A 26303-nucleotide genomic window follows, 5' to 3' on the forward strand; every position below is an offset into this window, starting at 1 on the left:
TTCCCCTGTAATTTCCTGACTTACCACTCTATCATGTTGCATCTCTGCTTATAACTGTTTCCCTGTTTTTCCTTCAGGCTACATACATAGTGCCTTGTACTTGCTCTTAAATGTACTCAGATTCTCACCCTATTATGCAAGTCCAAAGTTGTGTTTAATTATTTTCAAAATACTGCTCTCAAAGTGGTAGGCCAGTCTTTTTTATTTTTATTATATTATTTTTATTTTTATTTTTATTTATTTTTTTTGAGATGGAGTTTTGCTCTTGTTGCCCAGGCTGGAGTGTAATGGTGCAATCTCGGCTCACTGCAACCTCCACCTCCTGGGTTCAAGCAATTCTCCTGCCTCAGCCTCCCAAGTAGCTGGGATTTACAGGTGTGAGCCACCACCCCTGGCTAATTCTTTGTATTTTTAGTAGAGATGGGGTTTCACCATGTTGGCCAGGCTGATCTGAAACTCCTGACCTCAGGTGATCCACTCATCTCTGCCTCCCGAAGTGCTGCAATTACAGGCATGAGCCACTGCTCCAGGCCCTATTTTTTATTTTTATTTATTTATTTATTTATTTATTTATTTTTGAGATAGAATCTCGCTCTGTCGCCCAGGCTGGAGCAGTAGCATGATCTCAGCTCACTGCAACCTCCGCCTCCCGGGTTCAAACGATTCTTCTGCCTCAACCTCCCCAGTAGCTGGGACTACAGGCACACGCCACCACACCCGGCTAATTTTTGTAGTTTTAGTAGAGATGGGGTTTCACCATATTGACCAGGCTGGTCTTGAACTCCTGACCTTGTGATCCACCCACCTCGGCCTCCCAAAGTGCTGGGATTACAGGCATGAGCCACCATGCCCAGCCTTTTTTAAACTTTTAATACATCTCCTGAATTGCCATGGTAGGCCATTCTTACTACATATCATGTATAAAAGTCTGTTTTAACTTACTACATTAACTGTACGTACAGTGGCTGAGCTGCTCAAATTTTTATGTATTTTATCGCAATTTTAAAAATTAGAAAAAATAATGTATATTTTAAGCTTTAGAGTACTTTTAATATTTTTTTATGTAGGTTTTTGTAATGTTTCATTATTGTTTTTCTCCTGGAAATTTTCCTTTATGTCCCTGTGTGTGTATGTTTCATCTTCGCCATCAAGCTTTCTCTTACCATTCTGGCTTTCATTAACGTCATCCTCCAAATTTCCAATGTATTAGTGGTTTCTCAGACAGAATTAAATGTTTTCGGTTTTGAAATATCTGTATTTTATTTACATCCAAATATTGGCTCAGTTTACATCACATTTCACAGAGAGCCATCCCAATCTGAAATCAGGTACATCCTGTTAAAAACGTTCCATAAATAAGGGCTCTCTTTCTAGGAAACAATCATCATTTTACTTATGAGGAGGTCAGTTGTTTGGCTGTTTACATGATTCTAAGGAAGGTAGACATGGTTACCTGACTTCTTTTGTCTCACAGGCGTGCTCCTCCTCCTTTTCCCTCTCCATACACAACTTTTGGAGAGAAACGGAATTTTGTATGTCAGATGATTAACTCCTTTCTTCCTATAAAGGAACTGAAAACATCCATAATCCCGCTTTCTGGGGTTGTCGTTAATTTCTTAGTGTATTTCCTTTAAAACCATTATCTATGGGCATTTTTTTTTAATACATGCTATAAACAATGGCCCTCTACTTATATAAGATCTGTAAGTAAGTATTTTTTGAGTAGCAACACTTTTGAAAGTACTTAGATGTGTTATGGATGAGTATTCTGTAAGAACTGTTTGAGCGCATCCTGTATACTGACTCCAGAACTTAAAGCAGCAGACTTGATATGAGCAAGAGTAATGTTAAACTTTGCTGGAGACCTATTAGGAAACCATGTAGTAGAGCTAATATTTTATAAAAAGGATGCTTCTCTAAATTTGATAATTCAGTAATCCACCTGAAATAGGGTCCAAGACAGGTTTGCCTTAAAATGAAATTTTTTGTTTTGAAGACTATATCATAAGAAATCAAACCATTGTTAAATGTCTATATTTGTGCTGCATCCATACTTTCTTACTCATGGCAGAATTGCTTGGATGTGACCTATATTGAAGCAAAATCCATTTGAAACACTGATTTGAGGTTATGTAGATAGTGACTACTAGTCAAGTTGCATTTGTAAACATTACTTCAAAGAGAAGAGGAGAAAAGAAATATTACTGATTTTACCGAGAATAGATTAAGAACGTCATGTTTCTTGGGTTGTAAACTAAATTGCTAGTGAGGCGTATGTATCTTTTTTCCCGCATAGTACACAAAAAGGAATCATTTGGACTCAGACCGTATTTGACTTTGTGGTATAAATTTTGATTGCTGTTGTTTCCCAACAGGGGCTTGGAAGAATTCTGTGGAAGAGTGGACAGCAGAAGACTGGACTGAAGATGTAAGTGTTTGCTGTCAGATGAGATCTTTCTTTTTTTTTTTTGAAATGGAATTTCACATTTGTTGCCCAGGCTGGAATGCAATGGTGTGATCTTGGCTCATTGCAACCTCCGCCTCCCGGATTCAAGCAGTTCTTCTGCCTCAGCCTCCCAAATAGCTGGGATTACAGGTGTGTGCCACCATGCCTGGCTAATTTTGTATTTTTTTTTAGTAGAGACGATGTTTCACCATTTTGGTCAGGGTGGTCTCAAACTCCTGACCTCAGGTGATACACCCACCTCAACCTCCCAAAGTGCTGGGATTATAGGCGTGAGACACTGTGCCCGGCTGATACCTGTCTTTCTTTCGGTGTTTGGTGGGGACTTTGGTGCTTAGAAGAAAGAGCCTGAGACATCTTATCTCATCTTGGCTTATTTTCTGGCATGTATCGTAGCCAGGGTTTTCGAGAGTTGGCTTTTTTAGCAGATGCTTCTTAAAAGGAACTTAGATTTTCAGATTTTAAGAATATTTGTTTTTGTGCTTAAAAATGACCAAGTGTCAAGATGATTGGGAAATTGGAAAAAAACAAACAAGAAAAAAGGTTGAGGTGTTAGGCTGGGCGTAGTGGCTCACAACTATAATCCCAGCACTCTGAGAAGCTAAGGTAGGAGGATCACTTGAAGCCAGGAATATGAGACCTGCCTGAGTAACAAAGTGAGACCCCTGTCTCTACAAAAAAATAATAATAAAAAAATTACCTGGGTGTGGGGTTGTGCATCTGTAGTCTCAGCTACTCAGGAGGCTAAGGCAGGAGGATCTCTTGAGCCCAGGAGTTCAAGGCTGCATTATTGTTCCACCGCCCTCTAGCCTGGGTGACAGAGCAAGAATCCATCTTAAAGCAAACAAACAAAATTTACCAGGTGTTAAGTAGGATTGATTTTTTTTTTTAAGCTTATCTGTGTTTTGTTTGGCTTGATAGCCAGCTGACACTGTTGCCCAGATTTGTGAACTACTATTCTTTAGAATATTTTCATTAAAGGAGAGTCTATATTTTGGATCACAGTTGAAATTAACCTGAATAAGTTTGCTCTGGTTCCATGCCCAACCTCTTCCCCTTTTGACTAGAAGAACCCTTTTTTAAAAAAAAATTCCTTTATTCCACAGATATTTTTGAGCATGTTACACTAGCTTCTGGGTACTGTCAGTCTATAAGTTCTGCTTTCAGCATAGTATTTTTTTTGGAAAAATAAGTTAAATAATAAAGAGAAAAAAGGGATAAATAACCCAATACTATAAAATTTTATACCTCTTTTCTGTTTGACTGCCAAGTTCTAGAACTCTTGAGTTTGGTATCTGCCTGACACAGAGTTTGAGCAGACATTGAGAGGGAAAGAATAAATGGGTTACAAATACAGATCCTCAAAACTGTATACAATGACACAGACTTTGAGATTCTGTCTTTTTCTCTGTCTCCATATGTGTTTCCATTTATGCTAACAGGACCTGCTTGGAATGAGAAACAAGAAACATGATTTCTACTTGACTTGTTTAATGACCTTAGGCAGGGCATTGTTCCTTGGGTCTTACTACTCCTTCTCACACAGTATTATTTGGGTTTTAAGTGGTGTTTGAACAACTCACTACCATAGATAGATTCATTTTACCTTGTAAAAAATAAGTACTTTAATTTTTTTTTTTTTTTGAGACAGGGCCTTGCTCTTGCTCTGTCGCTCAGGCTGGAATGCAGTGGTGCGATCATAGCTCACTGCAGCCTCAACCCCCCAGGCTCAAGCAGTTCTCTTGCCTTGGCTTCCCAAAGTTCCAGGATTACAGGCGTAAGCCACCATGCCTGGCCAAAATTAAGCAATTTTGGACAAGCATTTTTTTTTTTTTTAAACTTTGTACTTTTGCTTCCTGTCTTTTTTTAGCAGGATTAAATCTGGATTGTTAGGAGTGAGCTGGGTAGAGTGTGACAAAGATGAGAGTAGATATGCTCCTTTAGTTGGGATTTGGGGGATATTTTCACTGCTGCTATATACTAATTGAAAGTCCTTAGTGTTGTGATGCCACCTGGCTCTCTAGTTATCCTTGGCTGTGCATCATACTGGTATGACGTTTGATACCTTTAATATCAGAGACTGGACTTGATAAGTGGTTATTTAAACCAGTGGAGGGTTGGGCACTAGCAAAGTGAATAGTCTTTGGACACCTTACCTTATTTTGAACAGAACCATCCCATGTATAAATGTTTTTTATTGTTAGATGTTTTGCTAAGGTTTTGTTGCGAGGTGGGATAGGAGAAGGTTGCAGGGCTAAAAGCTTTACATCTGGTTGCCTCTCAGGATCAGCAGGCATGTTAGAAAATCAGCAAGGGATCAGAAGACAAAATTCTATGTAAATTCTAGCTGTTGACCTTCAACAAGGCATCTTTCCAGTCTGAGCCTCCTATTTTTCATCTGTATAATGAATATCATAATAGCTGTCCTGCCTAAATTATTGGAGTTTTCTGTGGGTCACATGAAGTCTTTTGATGAACATCTAGTATCAGGCAGTATACATGTACTCCAGAGAGTCATTAACATTCTGCTGTGTCAAAATATGTAATTCCTGAAAAGAGTTAACAGAGAGAATTTGGGTATTTTTTCTTTGGAATCATAAAAATTGTAAATTTCTCTGAGGTGATACAAAGTAATGCTGATTGGTAGGGGAATAATCTGAAATGTGAATCCTAGATTCCTTCTAGATTTTAGAACAATAACTAGTCATCTCTTTTCTCCTTTTTTAAAAAATTTAATTAATCTATTTTTTATTTTTTGAGATGGAGTCTCTCCCTGTTGCACAGGCTGGAGTGCAGTGGCACGATCTTGGCTCACTGCAACCTCCACCTCTGGGTTCAAGTGATTCTCCTGCCCCAGCCACCTGAGTAGCTGGAATTATAGATGCGCGCCACCATGCCTGGCCAATTTTTGTATTTTTAGTAGAGACGGGGTTTCACCATGTTGGCCAGGCTGGTCTCGAATTCCTAACCTCAAGTGATCTGTCCGACTTGGCTTCCCAAAGGTCTGGGATTACAGGCATGAGCCGCTGCGCCCGCCCTTTTTTTAATTTTAGAGGCTAGGTCTTGCACTGTTGGCCAGCTCACTCCAGCCCCAAACTCCTGTGCTCAAGGGATCCTCTTGCCTCAGCCTCCAAGTAGTTGAGATTACAGGTGCATGCCATCATACCTGGCCCTTCCTTTAAAAAAAAAAAAAAAAAAAAAGGCCGGGCACATTGGCTCATGCCTGTAATCCCAGCATTTTGGGAGGCTGCAGTGGGCGGATCACCTGAGGTCAGGAGTTCAAGACAAGCCTGGCCAACGTGGTGAAACCCTGTCTCTACTAAAAATACAAAAATTAGCCAGGTGTGATGGTGGGCACCTGTAATTCCAATTACTTGGGAGACTGAGGCAGGAGAATCACTTGAACCCGGGAGGCACTTGCAGTGAGACGAGATCACACCATTGCACTCCAACCTGGGCAGCAAGAATGAAACTCCATCTCAAAAAAAAAAAAAAGGGGGGGAACCATTCAGTGTTTTATTATCATGTTTAGATATGTCAATGTTTATAGTAGTTCTCATTTACTTCTTTTTCTCTTTTTCTTAAATCGATTTAATTTGTAAGTTTCAGGCAAAAATGGATTGACTGGGAATATTAAAATATACTACCTTGGGGCAGGCACAGTGGCTCATGCCTGTAACCCTAGCACTTTGGAGGCTGAGGCAGGAGGATCGCTTGAGCCTAAGAGATCAAGAGCAGCCTGGGCAACATAGAGAAGCCCTGTCTCTACAAAAAATTTTTAAAATAGCTGTGTGTGATGGCAGGTGCCTGTAGTCCCAGCTACTTAGGAAGTGGAGGTGGGAGGAATGCTTGATCCTGGGAGGTTGAGTTTGTAGCTGCAGTGAGCCTCAGTGATCATGTCACTGCATTCTTGCCTGGGTGACAGAGTAAGGTCTGTCTCCCAAAAAAGAAAAGAAGAAAAAAAAACCCTTCCCACACACCCTGTTTTGGAATAGGATGCAACTTAGGCCCTTCTTGTTGACTTGTTGAACTGGTAAACAATTTAGCACTTGTATACTGTTGAAGAAAATGAACACCTACTGTCTGCTGTACCTCCTGCTTACACACAGTGTCTCATGCAGGAAGTCTCGTTTTATACAGTGTTTCTGAGACATTTAGAGTTGATAAGAATTATGGGAACCTTTTGAGTAGCATTTTTATGTTTTCCGTGTTACCTCATTAGATCAACATTTTCAAGCCTTTCAAAGCCGAGTCTCCACATTGAAAACATAAAAAGAACATGTATCTTTTATTAATGTCAGTTGAGGTTTCAAAAAATTTATCCTGAATGCCCTAAAAGTGAGTCAAAACAATGTGCATATATCCCAAAATAATTATGCTGAGTGAAAGAAGCCAGGAATAAAGGTTAGGATACTTTTATGATTTCATTTAAAATTCTAGAAAATGCAGCCTAATCTGTAGTGTCAGAAAGCATGTGAGTGGTTGCCTGGGGATGCAGACAAGTTGTGGGAATGAGTGATTCCACAGGGACAGGTGGAAATTGTGGGGGAGTAAAGAATATGTTCACTGTCCTAATTGTGGTGATGGTTTCATGGGAGCCTACGTATGCCAGACTCATTCAGTTATTCGGTTTGAATATTTGCGGTTTATTGGATGTGTTAGAATGCGATAAAATTAATTTTTTAAAAATAATAGAAACTCATGGTTTAATAAAAATGAAATGTAAAATTACTCATCAATTAAGTACTAAAGACATCTGTCTTTGGGGGGGGAGAAAACATCGATTATTTCACCTTTACAAACTTCTTAATGACTTCTTTTTCTTTTTTTTTTTTTTTTTTGAGGCAGGATCTCACTTTGTCCCCTAGGCTGGAGTGCAGTGGTGTGATCATGGCTCACGGCAGCCTCAACCTCTGGACTGAAGCGATTCTCCTGCCTCAGCCTCCCATGTAGCTGGGACAGGTGCACACCACCACGACCAGCCAATTTTTTTTTTTTCCTAGAGATGAAGCCTTACTCCTGGCCTCAAGCAGTCCTCCTGCCTCGGCTCCCAGAGTGTTGGGCTTTCAGGTGTGAGCCACCATTCCTGGCCACCTTCTCAACTTCTTTTTGGCATTTCTGTTAGCATTGTTGGTGGGTTTATTGGTGTCCTCATTTTGTGTAATGACAAATAGAGAAGTGAGTCTGCGGTTGAGCCCTGGTTTGAGTGTTTCACTGTGTTGTTTACCATTAGTCTCATCATTTTCCTGATTTGAAATCATTCTTGTAGGCCTTTCAATCTAAAATTACCTTCACTTGCAGCCGGGCGCCATGGCTTATACTTGTAATCCCAACACTTTGGGAGGCCGAGGTGGGTGCATCACTTGAGGCCAGGAATTGGAGATTATCCTGGGCAACATGGCAAAACCCTGTTTCTACTAAAAATACAAAAATTAGCTCGGTGTGCTGGCGTATGCTGGTGCGTGCCTGGAGGCCCAGCTACTCAGGAGGTTGAGGTGAGATGATCGCTTGAACCCAGGAGACACAGATTGCAGTGAGCCGAGATCACGTCACTGTACTCCTTCCTGGGCAACAGGGCCAGACCCTGTCTCAAAAAAAAAATTGCATTCACTTGAAAATCACTTGTCATGGTCACTTGTATATTTCATTTTCTTTAGAATAACTGTTATGTGAAGTGTAAGAGACTACTGATGACTACAAATGATCAGGAAGTCAGTGTTTTGGGTTTAATAGTATGTAGCATAAGATTAAATTTTTCAACTTTCCATACAGCTTTCTGAAACAAAGGTCTTCACTGCCTCATCTGCTCCAGCAGAGAATCACATCTCACCTGGGCAAAGGTAAATACTTTTTGCCATCTTATATTTGTTATTCAAAGCATTACTGAAATCTTTTGCCTCAGGAAAAGTATTTTCATTTTTGGGTCTCTTTCTATTTTTTCCCTTTATCCAAGGCCAACCTTTATTTTACCACTACTTGGTAATCTGACAGAGCTTCAATCATTTTCTAATTGATGTATCCACTGATGAATTTGCTAGCAGTTGTTGCAGACATCATGTTAAACTGTTTTTTTTTTCTTTTTTGAGACGTAGTTTTGCTCTTGTTGCCCAGGCTAGAGTGCAATGGCGCTATCTAGGCTCACTGCAACCTCTGCCTCCCGGGTTCAAGTGATTCTCCTGCCTCAGCCTCCCAAGTAGCTGGGATTACAGGCATGCACCCCCACGCCAGGCTAATTTTGTATTTTTAGTAGAGACAGTTTTTCCATGTTGGTCAGGCTGGTCTCGAACTCCCAACCTCAGGTGATCCGTCCACCTCGGCCTCCCAAAGTGCTGGGATTACAGATGTGAGCCACCACACCTGGCTTTCTTTTTTTTTTTTTTTTTTTGAGATGGAGTCTCACTCTGTCACCTAGGCTGGAGTGCAGTGGTGCGATCTCGGCTCACTGCAACCTCCCCCTCCCGAGTTCAAGTGATTCTTCTGCCTCAGCCTCCCAAGTAGCTGGGACTACAGGCGCCCGCCACCACGCCCGGCTAATTTTTGTATTTTTAGTAGAGATGGGGTTTCACCATATTGGCTAGGCTGGTCTCGAACTCCTGACCTCGTGATCCACCAGCCTCGGCCTCCTAAAGTGCTGGGATTACAGGCGTGAGCCACCACACCTAGCCTAAACTTTTTTAGTGGTTGCTATTTTCGCTTTTGTAGACCTGTTTTTTTCCGACAGAATGAACTTAATACATTGTATTCTTTGGTTTCTTCATGTACCATTTATTTAGATCTTCTGAAACTAATACAGATCTCTTATTTTATTTGAATTCTACTAGTTTTACTCTACTAGATTACAGAAAAGGAAAGAACTTATGGGATAACAACAACATTCTTAGAATGTACACTGAACCAAATGACTGAAGAGCATTTATTTACATTCTAGTTTTCACACTAAACACCTTTGAAAGTGGTTTCAAAGTATAGTGATCTGGAAAGATAAAAGACTGGTTACATATGATACCTTAGAAATGAAGGCAGTTTTGAACCTAACAGGATCAATCTCATGCTAAATGAGATGGTGATGAGATTTCATTGTAGGGAAATAAAAATGATTAATGATTATGTCTTATAGTATATTGTTTTGAGATTGTTTAGAGTTTCTTGTTAAATGCACATATTCTCTATTGTATTTATGATTCAGTGAATTTAGTGGGATCATTGTCATGAAATTCAACTTGGCTATAGTCTATAAGGGAGAGGAACTCAGGCTAGGAGCTTTGCCACGTGTCAGGAATGAGTCTTGAATTGTCCTATAATCTGCCTGTCTCATTGGCATGGTGAGAATGTTAGTTAGGAGAACTGATGGGAACTGGCCTTTGAAAGGATTGAATGGCATTCATTACAAGGTTAGGTAATACGGTGCATCTGGCAGGTCCTACTACACTAGGTAAGTTTAGAAAAGAGTTGGTACAGGAAGTTTGTAGCTCATTCTTGTCAGGTAGTCCAAATTGGAATATCTGTCTGGGGGTGTTTTAAGAGTTCTGGTTAACAGTATATTTGTTATTATACTGTGCATTTATTCCTGAATATTTTAAAGATAAAATTATATGGGCGCGTGTGTGTGTGTGTGTATATATATACACACACACTTAAATGTATTATGGGATAGAATGTAAAAATTTAAGATAAATATGAAACTTGGCCAGGTAGGGTGGCTCACGCCTGTAATCCCAGCACTTTGGGAGGCCAAGGCAGGCGGCTCACTTGAGATCAGGAGTTTGAGACCAGCCTGTCCAACATGGTGAAACCCTGTCTCTACTAAAAATACAAAAATTAGCCAGGCATGGTGGCACACGCCTGTAATCCCAGGTACTTCGGAGGCTGAGGCACGAGAATCGCTTAAGCCTGGGAGGCGGAGGTTGCAATGAGCCAGGGTCACACCACTGCATTCCAGCCTTGGTAACAGAGTGAGACACTGTCTTAGGGAAAAAAAAAAAAAAAAAAGTGAAACTTACTGAATTGCTTACTGCAGGTGAGGTCTTCATTCCCTAGAAATATGGATTTATTAGGAACTCTGGTTTTAGGTAATAAATGGGTAAAATATTCTAGGTAAAATGAACCAAACTTGAGAAAATTGTTTAATTTTACTTTATTGCTTCAGTTTATAATGTGTTAGTCATTACTTTGAAAATTTCTCAATACACCTTTTGATTCTCTTCTCTGCAAAGCCCTGCTTCAGTCTCTGTGGCTTGGTATGCTCTTTTGTGTGGATGATGCCCTCCTTTTGCCCCCTTAAACCCCATTTTCCAAAGGTTCTCCTCATTTGATTTTTAATGTAAATTCACTATATATTGATTGACTTCTCAAATTCATTTGTTGGTAAGATTTGCTTATGACTGGTTCCTCATTGCTTTTTGTCTGCTTAGCATTGATCTGGTAGCCTTGCTCCAGAAGCCTGTTCCTCACAGTCAAGCCTCAGAAGCCAACTCCTTTGAAACTTCCCAACAGCAGGGCTTTGGCCAAGCCCTTGTCTTCACAAATTCGCAACACAACAATCAGATGGCACCAGGGACTGGCAGCTCCACTGCTGTCAACTCCTATTCTCCTCAGAGTCTGGTAACTCACTTTTATTTCAGTGTGGGATTTTAAGAAATATACCCATTAGCAAATGTATTCTAGAATATGATACCTGCCTTATAATTACTTTCTAAATATAAAAATATCTACAGTAAGGCCAGGCATGATGGCTAATGCCTGTAATCCCAGCACTTTGGGAGGCTGAGGCATGAGGATTACTTGAACCCAGGAGTTTGAAACCAGCCTGGGCAAAACTCTGTCTCTACAAAAAAAGCAAACTAACAAAAATTAGCTGAGTGTGGTGTTGTGTGCCTGTAGTCTCAGTTACTTGGGAGGTTGAGGTTGGAGAATCACTTGTGCCCAGGAGTTTGAGGTTGCAGTGAGCCATGATCATGCCTCTGTACTCCAGGCTGCGTGACAGAGCGAGACCCTGTCTCTAAAACAAAACATCAAAAAATTCTACAGTAGATCTCAGTCCAGAAAACAATGATGTGGTAATTTCCAAGCACATATCTGATGATTCCATGTGGAATTTAACTACCTGAGTTTCCTGGACAAAGATAAAATTTTTTTTTATCGTTTGTCGAATTCTTTGAACTGATGATCACTCTTGAGATTGAAAGCACCCCTTTCTTCTGAATGATGTTTTTCCTTGTATTTTGTTTCATATTGTGTCTCTCTAGTTAGTATATTCAATTTCTTGTTTTCCAATTAAATGCAAAAGTTCATCAGAATTGACTTGCTATAAAATCATGTAAAAACAGTCTAAGTCTGCCTAGGTGCTTATGTTTTTTGCTTTTTTTCCCCCCTAAGACCATAAAATAAGCTACATTTTCTTAAGATGCCAGATGATTAACAGAAGCCCTTATAGTTTGGATGTGTTTTTATTGAAACAGTGTCATTTAGTACTGTATGACTGACTTCCAATGTGAGTTAAGCTCCCATCCAGAAGGAACTTCAGGAACTGTTAGTGAAGGCTGTGAAGATAGGCTTATGGAAGTATAAGCTTAGATCATAGCTTATACAAGAATGTTTCTTTAGAATGGTGAACTGAAGTTCCTACCCAACTACAGGAAGTTCTGAGCTGGCAAGGGGAAGTTGGAAAGGTCTATGGATGCAGAACTACAGCTCTTACTAGGGATAATTATTTTAGTTTGTTGCTGTGTTTTTCCTGAAATTTATTGCTGAGAAACAGAATTTTCTCCCCTGAGTCAAATCATTTGTTTTACCCTGATAAAATTGATAATTGAATATTTAACCTTTTCCTTAGTATTTTCTACTCTGTGTAGCCATATCATGTGTTGGGCTTGGGGACTTGGTGTTTTTAGTGTCATTGGTATATGAGGTGGTGTCAGTGCTTGAAGTAGGACAGCCCAAGTCTTCTCTATTTTGAGAAGGCCTAATAAAAACCCTGATTTTTAATTGAAGCACCAGAGTCTTTTCCTCCTCTGCCTTTCCCTCTGCTACTGGTATAATGATGTAATGCCCTTGCTGAAATCTATGTGTGTCCACTGAATTGATAAGAAGGACTTGAGTTTTTACAGCGATCTTCAGATATGTTGCTTTATGTAGTGACCAGCATGAGAATGACCAACATGAGAAGGCAGAATAAGAATTGTTTGTGTGGCGTTGTATTAGAGCAGTGGTTCTCAACCCTACTCTGAACTTTAAAAATCACTGGGGGCTGGGCGCAGCGGCTCACACCTGTTATTCCAGCACTTTGGGAGGCCGAGGTGGGTGGATCACCTGAGGTCAGGAGTTCGAGACCAGCCTGGCCAATGTGGTAAAACCCCATCTCTACTAAAAATACAAAAATTAGCCAGGCATGGTGGTGGGCACCTATAATCCCAGCTTCTCGGGAGGCTGAGGCAAGAGAATCACTTGAACCCGGGAGGTGGAGGTTGCAGTGAGCCGTGATCACGCCATTGTGCTCCAGCCTGGGCGATGAGAGAAAATCTATCTAAAAAAAAAAAAAAAAAAAAAAAATCACTGGGGAGGCCAGGCATGGCATGGTGGCTCATCCCTGTAAATCCCAGAACTTTGGGAGGCTGAGGCTGGAAGATTGTGAGATGCCAGGAATTTGAGACCAGCCTGGCAACATAGCGAGGCCTCATCTTGCTAAAATAAAATAAGCTGGTTGTCATGGCACATGCCCTGTAATCATAGCTACTGTAATCCCAGCTACTTGAGAGGCTGGCATGGGAGGATCACTTGAGCCTAGGAGGTTGTTCTGTGGCCCTCCAGCCTGGGTTGACAGCAAGACCTTGTCTCCAAATAATAATTAATAATAAAATAAAATTGCTGGAGAACCTAGTAAATAACAGCAGCAACAGAAGTGATGATGATATTTCCCGAGTCTCTAAAACAAAACGTGTCCTCATCTTTGGGATTGGGATTTGGGTACTGTGTGTGTTTGTGTGTATGTGCATGTATGCACATGTGTGTATTGTATACATTTAAAAAATCTCTCCATTGATTTAAATGTGTAGGTGGACTTAAGAGGCCTATGCTGTGTATTACCTAGGGCATGGCAGTAGTCATTGATTCAGTGATTTCGCTGTGTTGTAAAGCACATAGTGCATTTGATAAAACTAGCTGATGCATGTTAGGGATTATGTAGGATAACAGGATGAAGAGAGTCATCACCTGGGAAGCCTTCATTAAATCAGTGGGCTTGAGCTGGATTTTTGCAAATTGGTAGCAACCTCAGACCAGTGTATTGGGCAACCTGAAAAAAGAATCTGGAGCAGTGATAAGTAATGTTAGCACAGCTGTTTCCATATGAGCAGATTCTGTGTCACAGCTGTCCGTAACCTAATGTTTTACTCAGAGCGAAGCTAGGATTTCCATACAAGTGGGACATTCCTTGCCTTTGAATGTTGATAATAGAAGTAATTGTTTCAACTTACTTGAGGGAAGGCAAAGTATTTGTTTTTGACCTTAAATGGATATGAAATGTTATTTTTGGGCCAGGCACGGTGGCTCATGCCTGTAATCCCAGAACTTTGGGAGGCCGAGGCAGGCGGATCACAAGGTCAGGAGATCGAGACCATCCTGGCTAACATGGTGAAACCACGTCTACACTAAAAATACAAAAAAAAAAATAAATAAATAAAAAATAAAAAATAAAAAAGCTGGGCGTGGTGGTGGGCGCCTGTAGTCCCAGCTACTCGGGAGGCTGAGGCAGGAGAACGGTGTGAACCTGGGAGGCGGAGCTTGCAGTAAGCCGAGATCGTGCCACTGCACTCTAGCCTGGGTGACAGAGCGAGACTGTCTCAAAAAAGAAAAAAGAAAAGAAGAGAAATGTTATTTTTGATGAAGAACTTATATTTCAGAATGATCTTGATACGTAAAAATGTAGTTGATCTTCCATTGTCTTTTCTAGTCATAGGCTTTCATTCTCTTTGGATCTCGACCTGTCAGGACAGATGGGGGAGGAGTAACATTGTTTTTCCTGTACTTATTTATGGAACATATTTGGTGTTCTTAGTCATCTAAACAACTTGAAATGAAAATAGCAGTGTCTATGGTATTTGCTCAACTTCAAATACCTATGTATTGCAGTGTTTCATTTTGGAATATTAACCACTTAAGTTCAGTTCTTTGACCTGTATTTGATCTTGTGTGTATGTGTGCGTGCATGCGCGCACACACATGAGAGACGAGTCTAGCTCTGTCACCCAGGCTGGAGTGCAGTGGTGCCATCTCACCTTACTGCAATCTCCACCTCCCGGGTTCAAGTGATTCTCCTGTCTCAGCCTCCCGAGTAGTTGGGATTACAGGCGTTCACCACCATCCCTGGCTAATTTTTGTATTTTTAGTAGAGATGGGGTTTCACCATGTTGGCCGGGATGGTCTCTAACTCCTGACCTCAGGTGATCCACCCACCTCGGCTTCCCAAAGTACTGGGGTTACAGGTGTGAGCCACTGCGCCCAGCCTGACCTGTATTTGATCTTGCAGGGTCATCTCACACTGATCTCTTCTTTGACTGTACATCTTGTAATCATTAACGATGAAGACTGTGGTTCACAGATTAGGAAAATAATGCGTTTTTGTTGGTCAAGCATATCTTTGTCATGTATTTCATGGCATTCCTCTTTAGTTTTTTTAAATAGTGATATTTAATTGTGAACTTACGACATCACTTTTTATTATTTTATATTTATTTATTTATTTATTTATTTTTTTGAGACGGAGTCTTGCTCTGTCGCCCAGGCTGGAGTGCAGTGGCGTGATCTCTGCTCACTGCAAGCTCCGCCTCCTGGGTACGCCATTCTCTCCTGCCTCAGCCTCCCGAGTAGCTGGGACTACAAGCGCCTGCCAAAACTCCCGGCTAATTTTTTTGTATTTTTAGTGGAGAAGGCGTTTCACTGTGTTAGCCAGAATGGTCTCGATCTCCTGACCTCGTGATCCGCCTGACCTTGTAATCCGCCTACCTTGGCCTCCCAAAGTGTTGGGATTACAGGCGTGAGCCACCGCGCCCGGCCAACATCACGTTTTTAAAAATTGATTTCTTCAAATTCATGGCAAATATTTCCCTTCCCTTTAACTTCTTATGTCAGAATGAGGAAGGATAGCTTTATTTATTTAGTCAGTTTTTATTGCATAGTAATATTTTCATCAGTATTTTCTAAGTTATATTTTAGTAATTCATATGTTTTAGATTATAGGTTTTAACATACTTGTGAAAACACTTGATGTGTTTTAAAGCCTTGGGTAGAAATTCTGTGTTGTTGAGGATTTGTTCTTTTATCCCCTTTTTAAAGTCATCCGTCCTTGGCTCAGGATTTGGAGAGCTTGCACCACCAAAAATGGCAAACATCACCAGCTCCCAGATTTTGGACCAGTTGAAAGCTCCGAGTTTGGGCCAGTTTACCACCACCCCAAGTACACAGCAGAACAGTACAAGTCACTCTACAACTACTACTTCTTGGGACCTCAAGCCCCCAACATCCCAGTCCTCAGTCCTCAGTCATTTTGGTAGGTATACATTGTTTGTGGGTTTGCCCCTACTGAGGACATTTCAAGCTTTGGCAGAGTGTGTTGACTTGTGAACACTAATGTGGAATTTGTCCAGAGATGTTTCTTTTTAGTAGAACTCTTGCAGTTTCTCAGTTAAATCAGTCTTCCTTTGTTGTACAATACCTGCATTTGTTTTTGTTGTTGTTCTTGATAGTTTCATTATTGTTGGTAGTAGTGGTGGTGGTAGTACATGCCTTGAAAAGTATGGTAAAAGCATGCAAATATGAACATCTAACACTTTGTGTAAATGCATGGACAGAATTTTCTGAGCTCTATTAGAAGAGGGTGGTGATAGAACATAGAATGTGGAAAACATTTTAAGACTTTTTTTTTTTTTTTTGAGATGGGGTCTTCCTGTGCTGCCCAGGCTGATCTCCACCTCCTGGCCTCAAGCAGTCTTTTCATCTCAGCCTTCTGAGTAACTGGGATTATAGATGTGCACCACTGTATCCAGCCTAGACAATATTTTAATTTATTATTTTATTTGATTATTATTTTTTTGAGTCAGGATCTTGCTCTGTTGCACAGGCTGGAGTACAGTGGTACAGTAACCCGTCACTGCCATCTTGACCTCCCAGGCTCAGTTGATCCTCCCACCTCAGCCTCTCTAGTAGGTGGGACTATAGGCACATGCCATCACTCCTGGCTGATTTTTTTGTATTTTTTTTTATGTGACAGGGTTTTGTCATGTTGCCCAGGCTGGTCTGGAACTCCTGGACTCAGGCAATCTGCCCACCTTGGCCTCCAAAAGTGCTGAGATCACAGGTGTGAGCCACCACGCCCAGCCTGGACAGTATTTTAACTATCATACTCTCATGCTTTCTCATTCTAACATTTTGAAGTATCAACTATGATTTCATCAACCTTTACATTCCGTGGTTTGTATTGTAAAGGCCCCATGTATAGACTGGATGTTTTGTAAAGTAAACTCCCACAGAAATTGTAACATCAAGCCACCATTCCCCACCAGCACTCACATGCCACATTGTATTAAGGAATAGCAGGGGATTTCATTCATTACGGAGCTGGCCATGTGGGCTGGTTTATGGTTAGGGCATATGGAGAGACAGGGAAGCATATTCCTCTGTTCTGTGAAATGACTTACTGTGTTGTAAGTACCTGAGACCACTCCTGGGTTTGAAGCGATGTCTACCAAGGGAAATCATTAGAGACTCAGTGTCCAAAGTTTTTGCTGGGGCAAGAAATGTAGGTACCCTGTGCCTACATTTTTTGCTATAGCACATAGCAAAATTACAGATTCCTAGAAGGAAAGCAGATGTTGAGCATAAACCACATTGTTTATACAGACATTCTTAGCACAGTGAGCCACTCTAATAGGTTAGTGTGTTGGCACCCTTTGCCAAGTGCATACCAGCAGTCCAAATTCGCAGACATTAGCCAAGGTCCAGTCATCAAGCAGGCCTTTTTGAGAGGAATTGTAGGTCCCTATATTAACTTTTTCTGCACACGTAACTAGTGAGTGATAGGACTTTTTAGATAGAACCATGCTATTCCCATATTCTTTATAAAGCCTGTGTGTTTGGTGCATGCCTATAATACCAAGTTCAAAAATGAATGCATCTAAACCAGATCTGCCATTTGTTTTTTTAAAATTAAATTCTGTTGACACTCAGCCAGCTGGGCACAGTGGCTCATGTAATCCCAGCACTTGGGGAGGCAGAAGGAGGAGGATTGCTTGAGCAGGAGTTCGAGACCAGCCTGGGCAATGTGATGAGACACAAAGGTTAAATAAAATATTAGGTTGTTGTACTATCTGGCCCCATAGAGAAAAAGATGGCCAACCTCTGTCCCATGTGGTACAACTGGCTTTTCAAATCAATAGTGAAAAAACGGTTTATTAAAACCGTTTGAAAAATGAAGTTGGATCTCTATACCAAAATGCCAGTGGGTCAAATAGTTAAACATAAATAGTGAATCTAGAACTATAATAGAGAAAACACAGGAGAATTTTTTTGTTGTTCTGTGTGAGGGAGACCTTTCTGGGTATGGCAGAAAACACCAAATTAGGCAGACAAACAATGAAAAAATACTCAAAGTTTGTATCATAGACAAAAAGAGTTAATTTCCTTAATATAAAAAGAGTAACTAAAAATAAAGCAGATCAACAAACAGGTTAAAAAACTGGCTAAAGAGATAAGAACAGAGTCTATAAGTAAAGAACACTTAAGTATATGAAATGATACTAAGCATATTTGTATCATTTTAGTTTGTATTTTTTAATACCATTTTCCACCAATTAAACCAGGAAATTCAAAAGTGTTTGATATTAGAGTGTGTTAAAAAGGATGTGTCCTGTCTGTGGACAGTAATTTTATAATATTTATCAAAATTCAAAATATATTTACCCTGTGAAGGAGCATCTTTATCCTAGCAGTTGATCCTACAGGTATACTTGTACTTGCACAAAATATCTTACATACAAATATATTCATTAGTGCATTGCTTTTAATAGCATAAGATTTGACCTAAAAGTCCATTAATATAGTACTGGTTTTATAAAATGATACCTATGTATACTAGATTTTTGTGTAGTCACCAAAATGGGTATGAAGTAGCTGTTCGAACATTAATGTGAGACACTCAATGGAAATTAAATGATTTGTGAGACAGTAAGGTATACAGTGTGTGTATATATATGTCTGTCTGTCTGTCTGTATATATTGTGATACAGTATCTCTGAAAGAGACATTCAGGAAAACCGGGTACAGTGTTTGCCTTTGTGGAGCAAGTATGGGAGGGTGGTGTGGAAGAGAAACTTAATATTCAGTGTACATATTCTTGTATCTTTTGGATTTTGTTTTTTGTTTGTTTGTTTGTTTGTCACCCAGGCTGTCACCCAGGCTGGAGTGCAGTGGCCCGATCTCGGCTCACTGCAAGCTCCGCCTCCTGGGTTCACGCCATAGGGCCTGCCTCAGCCTCCTGAGTAGCTGGGACTACAGGTGCCCGCCACCACACCTGGCTAATTTTTTTGTGTTTTTAGTAGAGATGGGGTTTCACTGTGTTAGCCAGGATGGTCTTGATCTCCTGACTTTGTGATCTGCCCGCCTTGGCCTCCCAAAGTGTTGGGATTACAGGCATGAGCCACTACGCCCAGCCATCTTTTGGATTTTGTAACATCATATATATATATATATCTCAATTAGTCCAAAAACTTAATAATTTTTTTTTTTTAATTTTTGGATGAGACAGGGTCTTGTTTTGTCACCCAGGCTGGAATGCAGTGGTGCAATCATAGCTCACTGCAGCCTTGTACTCCTGGGCTAAAGCAATCCTCCCACCTCAGCCTCCCAAAGTGCTGGCATTATAGGCATGAGTGACTGTGCGTGGCTCAAATTTTTAACAGTTATGTAGAAAATCCATAAAATAATAAAAGTATGATTCTCTGTTAGCTAATGGTCAGGTGTGTATAGCACCATAATATTGTTCTTACGAGTTCATCACCCCCTGTGCTTAAACATAAACCAAATCTCTCTGGATAGGAAACAAGGTGTGTACCCATTTGGGAACTTTTCCCGTTTATCATAAATGAAGTGTTACACATAGTGTGTGTAAAACCTAAGAAATTCAGCTGGAAGTGATTTGGAGAAATTGGTGGTAATAGAACACTTCATGTTCTATTGAAGAACATTGTGAAGCCATTGTGCCTCATTAATTGCTGCTTACTTTTTTAGACTTCAAATCTCAACCTGAGCCATCCCCGGTTCTTAGCCAGTTGAGCCAGCGACAACAGCACCAGAGCCAGGCAGTCACTGTTCCTCCTCCTGGTTTGGAGTCCTTTCCTTCCCAGGCGAAACTTCGAGAATCAATGCCTGGAGACAGTCCCTCCACTGTGAACAAGCTTTTGCAGCTTCCCAGCATGACCATTGAAAATATCTCTGTGTCTGCCCACCAGCCACAGCCCAAACACATCAAACTTGCTAAGCGGCGGATACCCCCAGCTTCTAAGGTGGGCATTTCATCATGAAGTCAGCGTCCTAAAGCTGGAATTATTTTTACATTCAGCTCAAGTAGTGGGATACTAAGTTTTGGAAACTGGGGTACAGTGTTTTTCAAGCACATAGCTTATTGATTGCATAATAAGGATATGGCCATTTCTGAGTGACCAGGCTAGCATTAGAGGGAATGGGTTTGTGCTGAGAGCCACAGATCCTTATTTCAAGTACAGATTTGAAGATCTGGCTCAGAGAACTGTTGTTCTCGAGGGTTTTGCTGTATCCCATAGTTGGAGGATGCATGGTTCCTTGACCAGGTGATACTTTCATCATTGGTGAGTCCCCAAAAATAGAGTAGTCAGCTCAGTGTTCACTCCCCACCCACCATCACAACTCCCCCGCATTGCTCTTAGATGCAGGTGGTGATATTAATGCCAACCATTCCTGTTTAACTTTTAATTTCTCCTTTTTTTTTTTTTAAATGAGACAGGGTCTCGCCGTGTTCTCCAGGCTGGTCTTGAACTCCTGGGTGCAAATGATCCTTCTGTCCTGGCCTCCCAAAGTCCTGGGATTACAGGCGTGAGCCACCATGCCCAGCCAACTTTTAATTTTTCTTAGCTTGTTTCTTTTCTTTCTCTTTTTAGAAAAGTCTTAGCCTTTTTTCTCCTTGTTTCTCATTCCTCCTTCTTGCCAGTATTGCTTGGGAACCTAAATGCTTGTTTGGCTCTGTTATAGGCCTTTGTGACCTGGAATCTGTGATCTCTGTTCCTGACACGACAGCTTTGCTTTTTCAGATCCCAGCTTCTGCAGTGGAAATGCCTGGTTCAGCAGATGTCACAGGATTAAATGTGCAGTTTGGGGCTCTGGAATTTGGGTCAGAATCTTCTCTCTCTGAATTTGGATCAGCTCCAAGCAGTGAAAATAGTAATCAGATTCCCATCAGCTTGTATTCGAAGTCTTTAAGGTACTGAATTTAGTCCTTTGTTATGAAGCAAAATAGACCCTAAGAGATCACCTGGTGGAAAGAATACATCCTGTGGTAATAACATTGTGCAGCTATCCTCAGTGTTTATCCAGACCTTCCATCATCTCCATGAGAAACCCCATACCTGTAGCAGACAGTCTCAGTTTCTTCATTGCCCTGCCCCTTAGCAACCAATAATCTGTCTCTGGATTTGCCTACCTGGACATTTCATATAACTGGAATCTTGGAATATGTGGCCTTTTATGTCTGATCTTTCACTTAAAGTTTTCAAGGTACACCCATGTTTAATGTATCATTTCTAGTGCCAAATATTTCATTGTGTTGATATACCACATTTTATTCATTCATTAGTTGGCAGACATTTGGGTTGTTTGCTCTTTTTGACTAGTGAATCATGCTGCTATGGACATTTGGTTTCGAGTTTTGCATGCTTTCAGTTCTTTGGGATGTATATCCCAGGAGTAGAATTGCTGGGTCATATGGTAACTTAACCATTTAGGAAACTCCCATACTGTTTCCACTGTGGCTGTAGCATTTTACATTCCTACCAGTAGTCTATGAGGGATCTGATTTCTCCACATCTTTGCAGCAGTCGTTTTCCTTCAGTGGAATATTTTATAAATACAAAATCTCAGATTTTAGTTTTCTTTTCTTTTCTTTTCTTTTTTTTTTTGAGATAGGGTCTTGCTCTGTTGTCTAGGCTGGAGTGCAGCAGAATGCTTGGCTCGCTGCAACCTCTGCCTCCCAGGCTCAAATGATCCTCCTGCCTCAGATTCCTGAGTATCTGGGATTACAGGCATGCACCACCATGCCCAGCTAATTTTTTAATATGTTTTGTAGAGACAGGGTTTCGTCATGTTGCCCACACCGGCCTCAAACTCTGGAGCTCAATGAATCTGCCTGCATCAGCCTCCCATAGTGCTGGAATTACAGGCATGAGCCACCGTGCCTGGCTGACTTTGTTGTTGTTGTTGTTTTAGTTTTTCCACATTCCAGAGGCGCAAAACCTGATATTTGTTTAAGTTTCCTTTTTAAAGATGGTCTCAAACACCTGGATTCCTTAAAGAATCTTCTTATTTTTTTTCTTTTTTTCTAGACAGAGTCTTGCTCTGTCGCCAGGCTGGAGTGCAGTGGCGCGATCTCGGTTCACTGCAACCTCTGCCTCCCGAGTTCAAGTGAGTCTCCTTTCTCAGCCTCCAGAGTGGCTGGGATTACAGGTGCCCACCGCCACGCCCTGCTAATTTTTGTATTTTTAGTAGAGACGGGGTTTCATCATGTTGGCAAGGATGGTCTCGATCTCCTGACCTCTGGATCTGCCCACCTCTGCCTCCCAAAGTGCTGGGATGACAGGCGTGAGCCACCGCACGCAGCCTGTATTCTTAAAGTATTCTTAAAGTATTCTTAAAGATGTCCCCCTATCTCTCAGTTAAATTAGGTGGGTCTCATTTGGGATAATAAATTGATGCAGTAGTTGCATTTCGTGAAGCTGTTTATGTTTCTTTTTATGAAGCTATTTAAAGTAACAAAATTATGTTGAATATCTTTGACTCTTTTCAGTGAGCCTTTGAGTACATCTTTACCAATGACCAGTGCAGTACAGAACTCCACATATACAACTTCCGTCATTACCTCCTGCAGTCTGACAAGCTCATCACTGAGTTCTGCTAGTCCAGTAGCAATGTCTTCCTCTTACGACCAGAGTTCTGTGCATAACAGGATCCCATACCAAAGCCCTGTGAGTTCATCAGAGTCAGCTCCAGGAACCATCATGGTAAGTGGTATTTTAGTTTTTTTCTCATAAGATGTCTGTCTTATTTGGAAATTAATGTTTGGTTAAATTATGCTTCTTGGATATGATTTTATTTTACAAATTGACTACCTTTTGAGTAGAATCCTTATAGTTCATTGAGTTTGTTTACAGTGGGCATCTCTAGCACCCATGCTCTTGAGTGTGTGGATAGATCCGCAGGTTCATACACTTTGTGGAGAAAACCAAGCATGCATGTAGTATGAGCACTTTGGCTGTAGTACTGGGTACTTCTACATTGTCTGAAATATCTCTGAATATTTCATGTACTGCTTTCTCTCTGATTGCCCAATTTGCTTTGAATGTATTTGCTTCTTCATCACTGTTAGGTATTTTTGTGTTAAAATTGTGTATTTTCTACCTAGTTTTTGTTAATAATACTGGACTATAGATAAAGGAACCAGATCTATTTTTGATATAGTTTTAAAGTTTTACCCTTCTAGATTCTTGCTAGCTGCATATCTGATGGTCATTGCCAGTTGTATTGCTTTCTGTTAAATTGAGATCTACCAATATCTCCTGAGAATCTTAGAAAGAAACTTAAAAAAGAACAAGTAAGTATACACATTTCATGTCACACTAGTAATACTTGAACATCATTCTCTCCCAGGAAATTAAAATAATATAGATGACACTACAGGCATACCTTGGAGATACTGCAGGTTGTTTTAGACCACTGCAATAAAGAAAGTTGCGCTAATTTTTTGGTTTCCTAGTGTGTATAAAAGTTACAATGTGGATATCTTAATTAAAGATACTTTATTGATAAGAAATGCTAAAAATTAATATGTGAGCATTCAGTGTGAGCAATTCTGTGGGTTGGTTGTTTGTTTTTTGGGGGAGTACAGGTTCTTGCTTTGTCACCCAGGTTAGAGTCCAGTGGCGCGATCACAGCACACCACAGCCTTGACCTCCCGGGCTCAGTCAGTCCTCCCACCCTAGCCTCCCAAAGAGCTGGGACTACAGACATGCATTGCCATGTCTGGCTGACTTCTGTATTTTATTTAGAGACAGGGTATCACCATGTTGCCCAGTCTGATCTTGAACTGCCAGGTTCACATAATCCACATCTTGGCCTTCTTCCAAAGTGCTGGGATTATAGGGTGAGCCACTACACTGGGCTCTTTGTTCCTTTTATCACTTGACATTATTTTGTAAATATGACATGATAGCTTAGGATTTCAGCTTGACAACTCTATATATCCAAGGTTTCTGAGTAAATTTTTAAGCCAACAATTTTTATTAACAGTGCTGGAACTTGATAATCCTATGAGTAAATCCAAGCCCTTGCCCCACAAGAACCCCTCCTACGATGTATACACCCTCACACATACATTTGCAGCATCTTACTTGGTGTAGGCAGCTGAGAAAAGTATAGATATGCTTCCAGTTTAGGAAGAAGCCTTTCTAGAGCCAAAGAAACAACTACACTGTGGTTGTTCCTATATTAAATCTGCGTGCATGCATCCGATGTCTTAACTGCATTTGAATTAAGGAATCTTGTCGTCGTGGCCTTCTTCCTCCTCCTCCTTTTCTTCTTCTTTTTCTTTTCTTCTTCCCCCTCTCCCTCCTCTCCCTCCTCTCCCTCCTCCTCCTCCTCCTCTCCTCCTTCCCCTCCTCCTCACCCTCCTCCCTCCTCCCTTCTTTTTTCTTCTTCTTCCTTCCTTCCCTTTCTTCTTCTTCCTCCTCCTCTTCTTCTCGTCCTCCCCATCCTCCTCCCCCTCCCCCTTTTCCCTACCTCTCCTTCTCTTCTTCATTTTGATACAGGGTCTGGCTCTGTCACCCACTGAAGTGCAGTGGTGCGATCACAACTGCCTGCAGCCTCAGCCTCCCGAGTAGTGGGGACTGCAGACACATGCCACCATACCTGGCTAATTTTTTTGTAGAGATAGGGTTTCATCATGTTACCCAGACTAGTCTCAAGGAATCTTGTCTTATAAAGCACACAAATGGCTGAGAGCATTAAAAACACATAGGAATCTGGGCTCAGTGGCTCACTCCTGTAATCCCAGCACTTTTGGAGGCTGAGGCGGGCAGATCACCTGAGATCAGGAGTTCGAGACCAGCCTGGGCAACATGGTGAAACCCTGTCTCTACTAAAATACAAAAATTAGCCTGATGTGGTAGTGCGTGCCTGTAGTCCCAGCTACTACTTGGGAGGCTGAAGTGGGAGAATCGCTTGAACCCGGGAGGCGGAGGAGGTTGCAGTGAGCGGAGATCACACCGTTGCACTCCAGCCTGGGTGACAGAGCAAGACTCCATCTCAAAAAAAAAAAAAAAAAAAAAAAGACATAGGAAATCAAATAATGTTTTTAAGCTACGTTTTCTGAGATTATGCCACTCTACCTCTAATGAGACATAAAATCACAAACAGGAATAGAATCTTGGAACATATTAGCTGAGTAAAATGGAGCTTTCCATGTTTTGTCTTTTTCATCATTCCCTTCAACTAAACATTTAGAAAAATATTTGTGTGCCTTGTCCGTCTTGGATGGATCATCCTCCCTTCCTTCTTCTCTTCCCCTTCCACAGCCTGGAATATCCACAGATTAAAATTACATTCTCAGAGACGCTTTGACAGAAATAAGTTAGAGTCTATATCCTGACAGATGGGCACTAAAACAAGAAAAACCATGTGAACTATGGAAATTTCAATGACAAGCTTGTTTTTTTTTTTTTTTTTTTTTTTTTTTGAGATGGAGTCTTGCTTTGTTGCCCAGGCTGGAGTGCAATGGCATGATCTTGGCTCACTCCAACCTCCGCCTCCCGGGTTCAAGCAATTCTCCTGCCTCAGCCTCCCGAGTAGCTGGGATTACAGGCACCCATCACCATGCTGGCTAAGTTTTGTATTTTTAGTAGAGACAGGGTTTCACCATGTTGCCCAGGCTGGTCTCGAACTCCTGACCTCAGGTGATCTGCCTGCCTTGGCCTCCCAAAGTGCTGGGATTACAGGCATGAGCCACCACGCCCGGCCAATGACAAGCTGTTTTTGTTTCAACATAAATTTTTGAGAAGCTCATCGTGTAACATTTCTTACATAATCTAAACAACCATGTTGGGCTGGGCATGGTGGCTTATGCCTGGAATCCCAGCACGTTGAGAGGTGGAGGCAGGTGGATTGCTTGAGGTCAGGAGTTCGAGACCAGCCTCAGCAACATGACAAAAAACTCTATCTCTACAAAAAATACAAAAAGTGGCTGGGCGTGGTGGTGCGAGCCTGTGGTCCTGGCAATTTGGGAGACTGAGGCAGGTGGATCACTTGAGCCCAGGAGTTCACAACCAGACTGGACAACATGATGAGACCCTGCCTCTACAAATAATAATAATAATTAGGTGTGATGGTACACACCTGTAGTCCCAGCTACTCGGGAGGCTGAGGTGGGAGGATGGCTTGAACCAGGAAGCGGAGGTTGCAGTGAGCCAAGATCACACCACTGCACACCTGCCTGGGTGACAGAGCCAGACACTGTCTCAAAACAAAAACAAAAGAAACCTCCCAAAACAACTAT

The 26303-nt window shown here is 41.2% G+C and overlaps 1 protein-coding gene and 1 non-coding gene across 16 annotated transcripts in view; both read left to right on the top strand.

Moving 5' to 3' along the window:
- The window catches only part of UBAP2 (ubiquitin associated protein 2), a 126460-nt gene that overhangs the window by 84853 nt on the left and 15304 nt on the right, over positions 1-26303 (top strand). For 10 of the 15 annotated variants that reach the window (XM_063650212.1, XM_054502802.2, XM_063650216.1 and 7 more), the window contains 7 exons: positions 2376-2428; positions 8237-8304; positions 10876-11065; positions 15794-16007; positions 19742-20016; positions 20797-20966; positions 22545-22758. In XM_063650212.1, coding sequence (XP_063506282.1) covers positions 2376-2428; positions 8237-8304; positions 10876-11065; positions 15794-16007; positions 19742-20016; positions 20797-20966; positions 22545-22758 — 1184 coding nt within the window. Of the gene's footprint in view, positions 1-2375; positions 2429-8236; positions 8305-10875; positions 11066-15793; positions 16008-19741; positions 20017-20796; positions 20967-22088; positions 22163-22544; positions 22759-26303 lie in introns of those variants that run through there. The other 5 variants (XM_063650217.1, XM_063650219.1, XM_063650220.1 and 2 more) reach the window with 3 other exon arrangements.
- Positions 11501-11582, top strand: LOC129044807 (small nucleolar RNA SNORD121A). The gene has a single exon (XR_008504797.1). It is a non-coding gene; the product is annotated as a small nucleolar RNA SNORD121A (small nucleolar RNA).

The sequence above is a fragment of the Pongo pygmaeus genome, chromosome 13 (genome assembly GCF_028885625.2).
Source record: "Pongo pygmaeus isolate AG05252 chromosome 13, NHGRI_mPonPyg2-v2.0_pri, whole genome shotgun sequence".
Classification (NCBI taxonomy): Eukaryota; Metazoa; Chordata; class Mammalia; order Primates; family Hominidae; genus Pongo; species Pongo pygmaeus.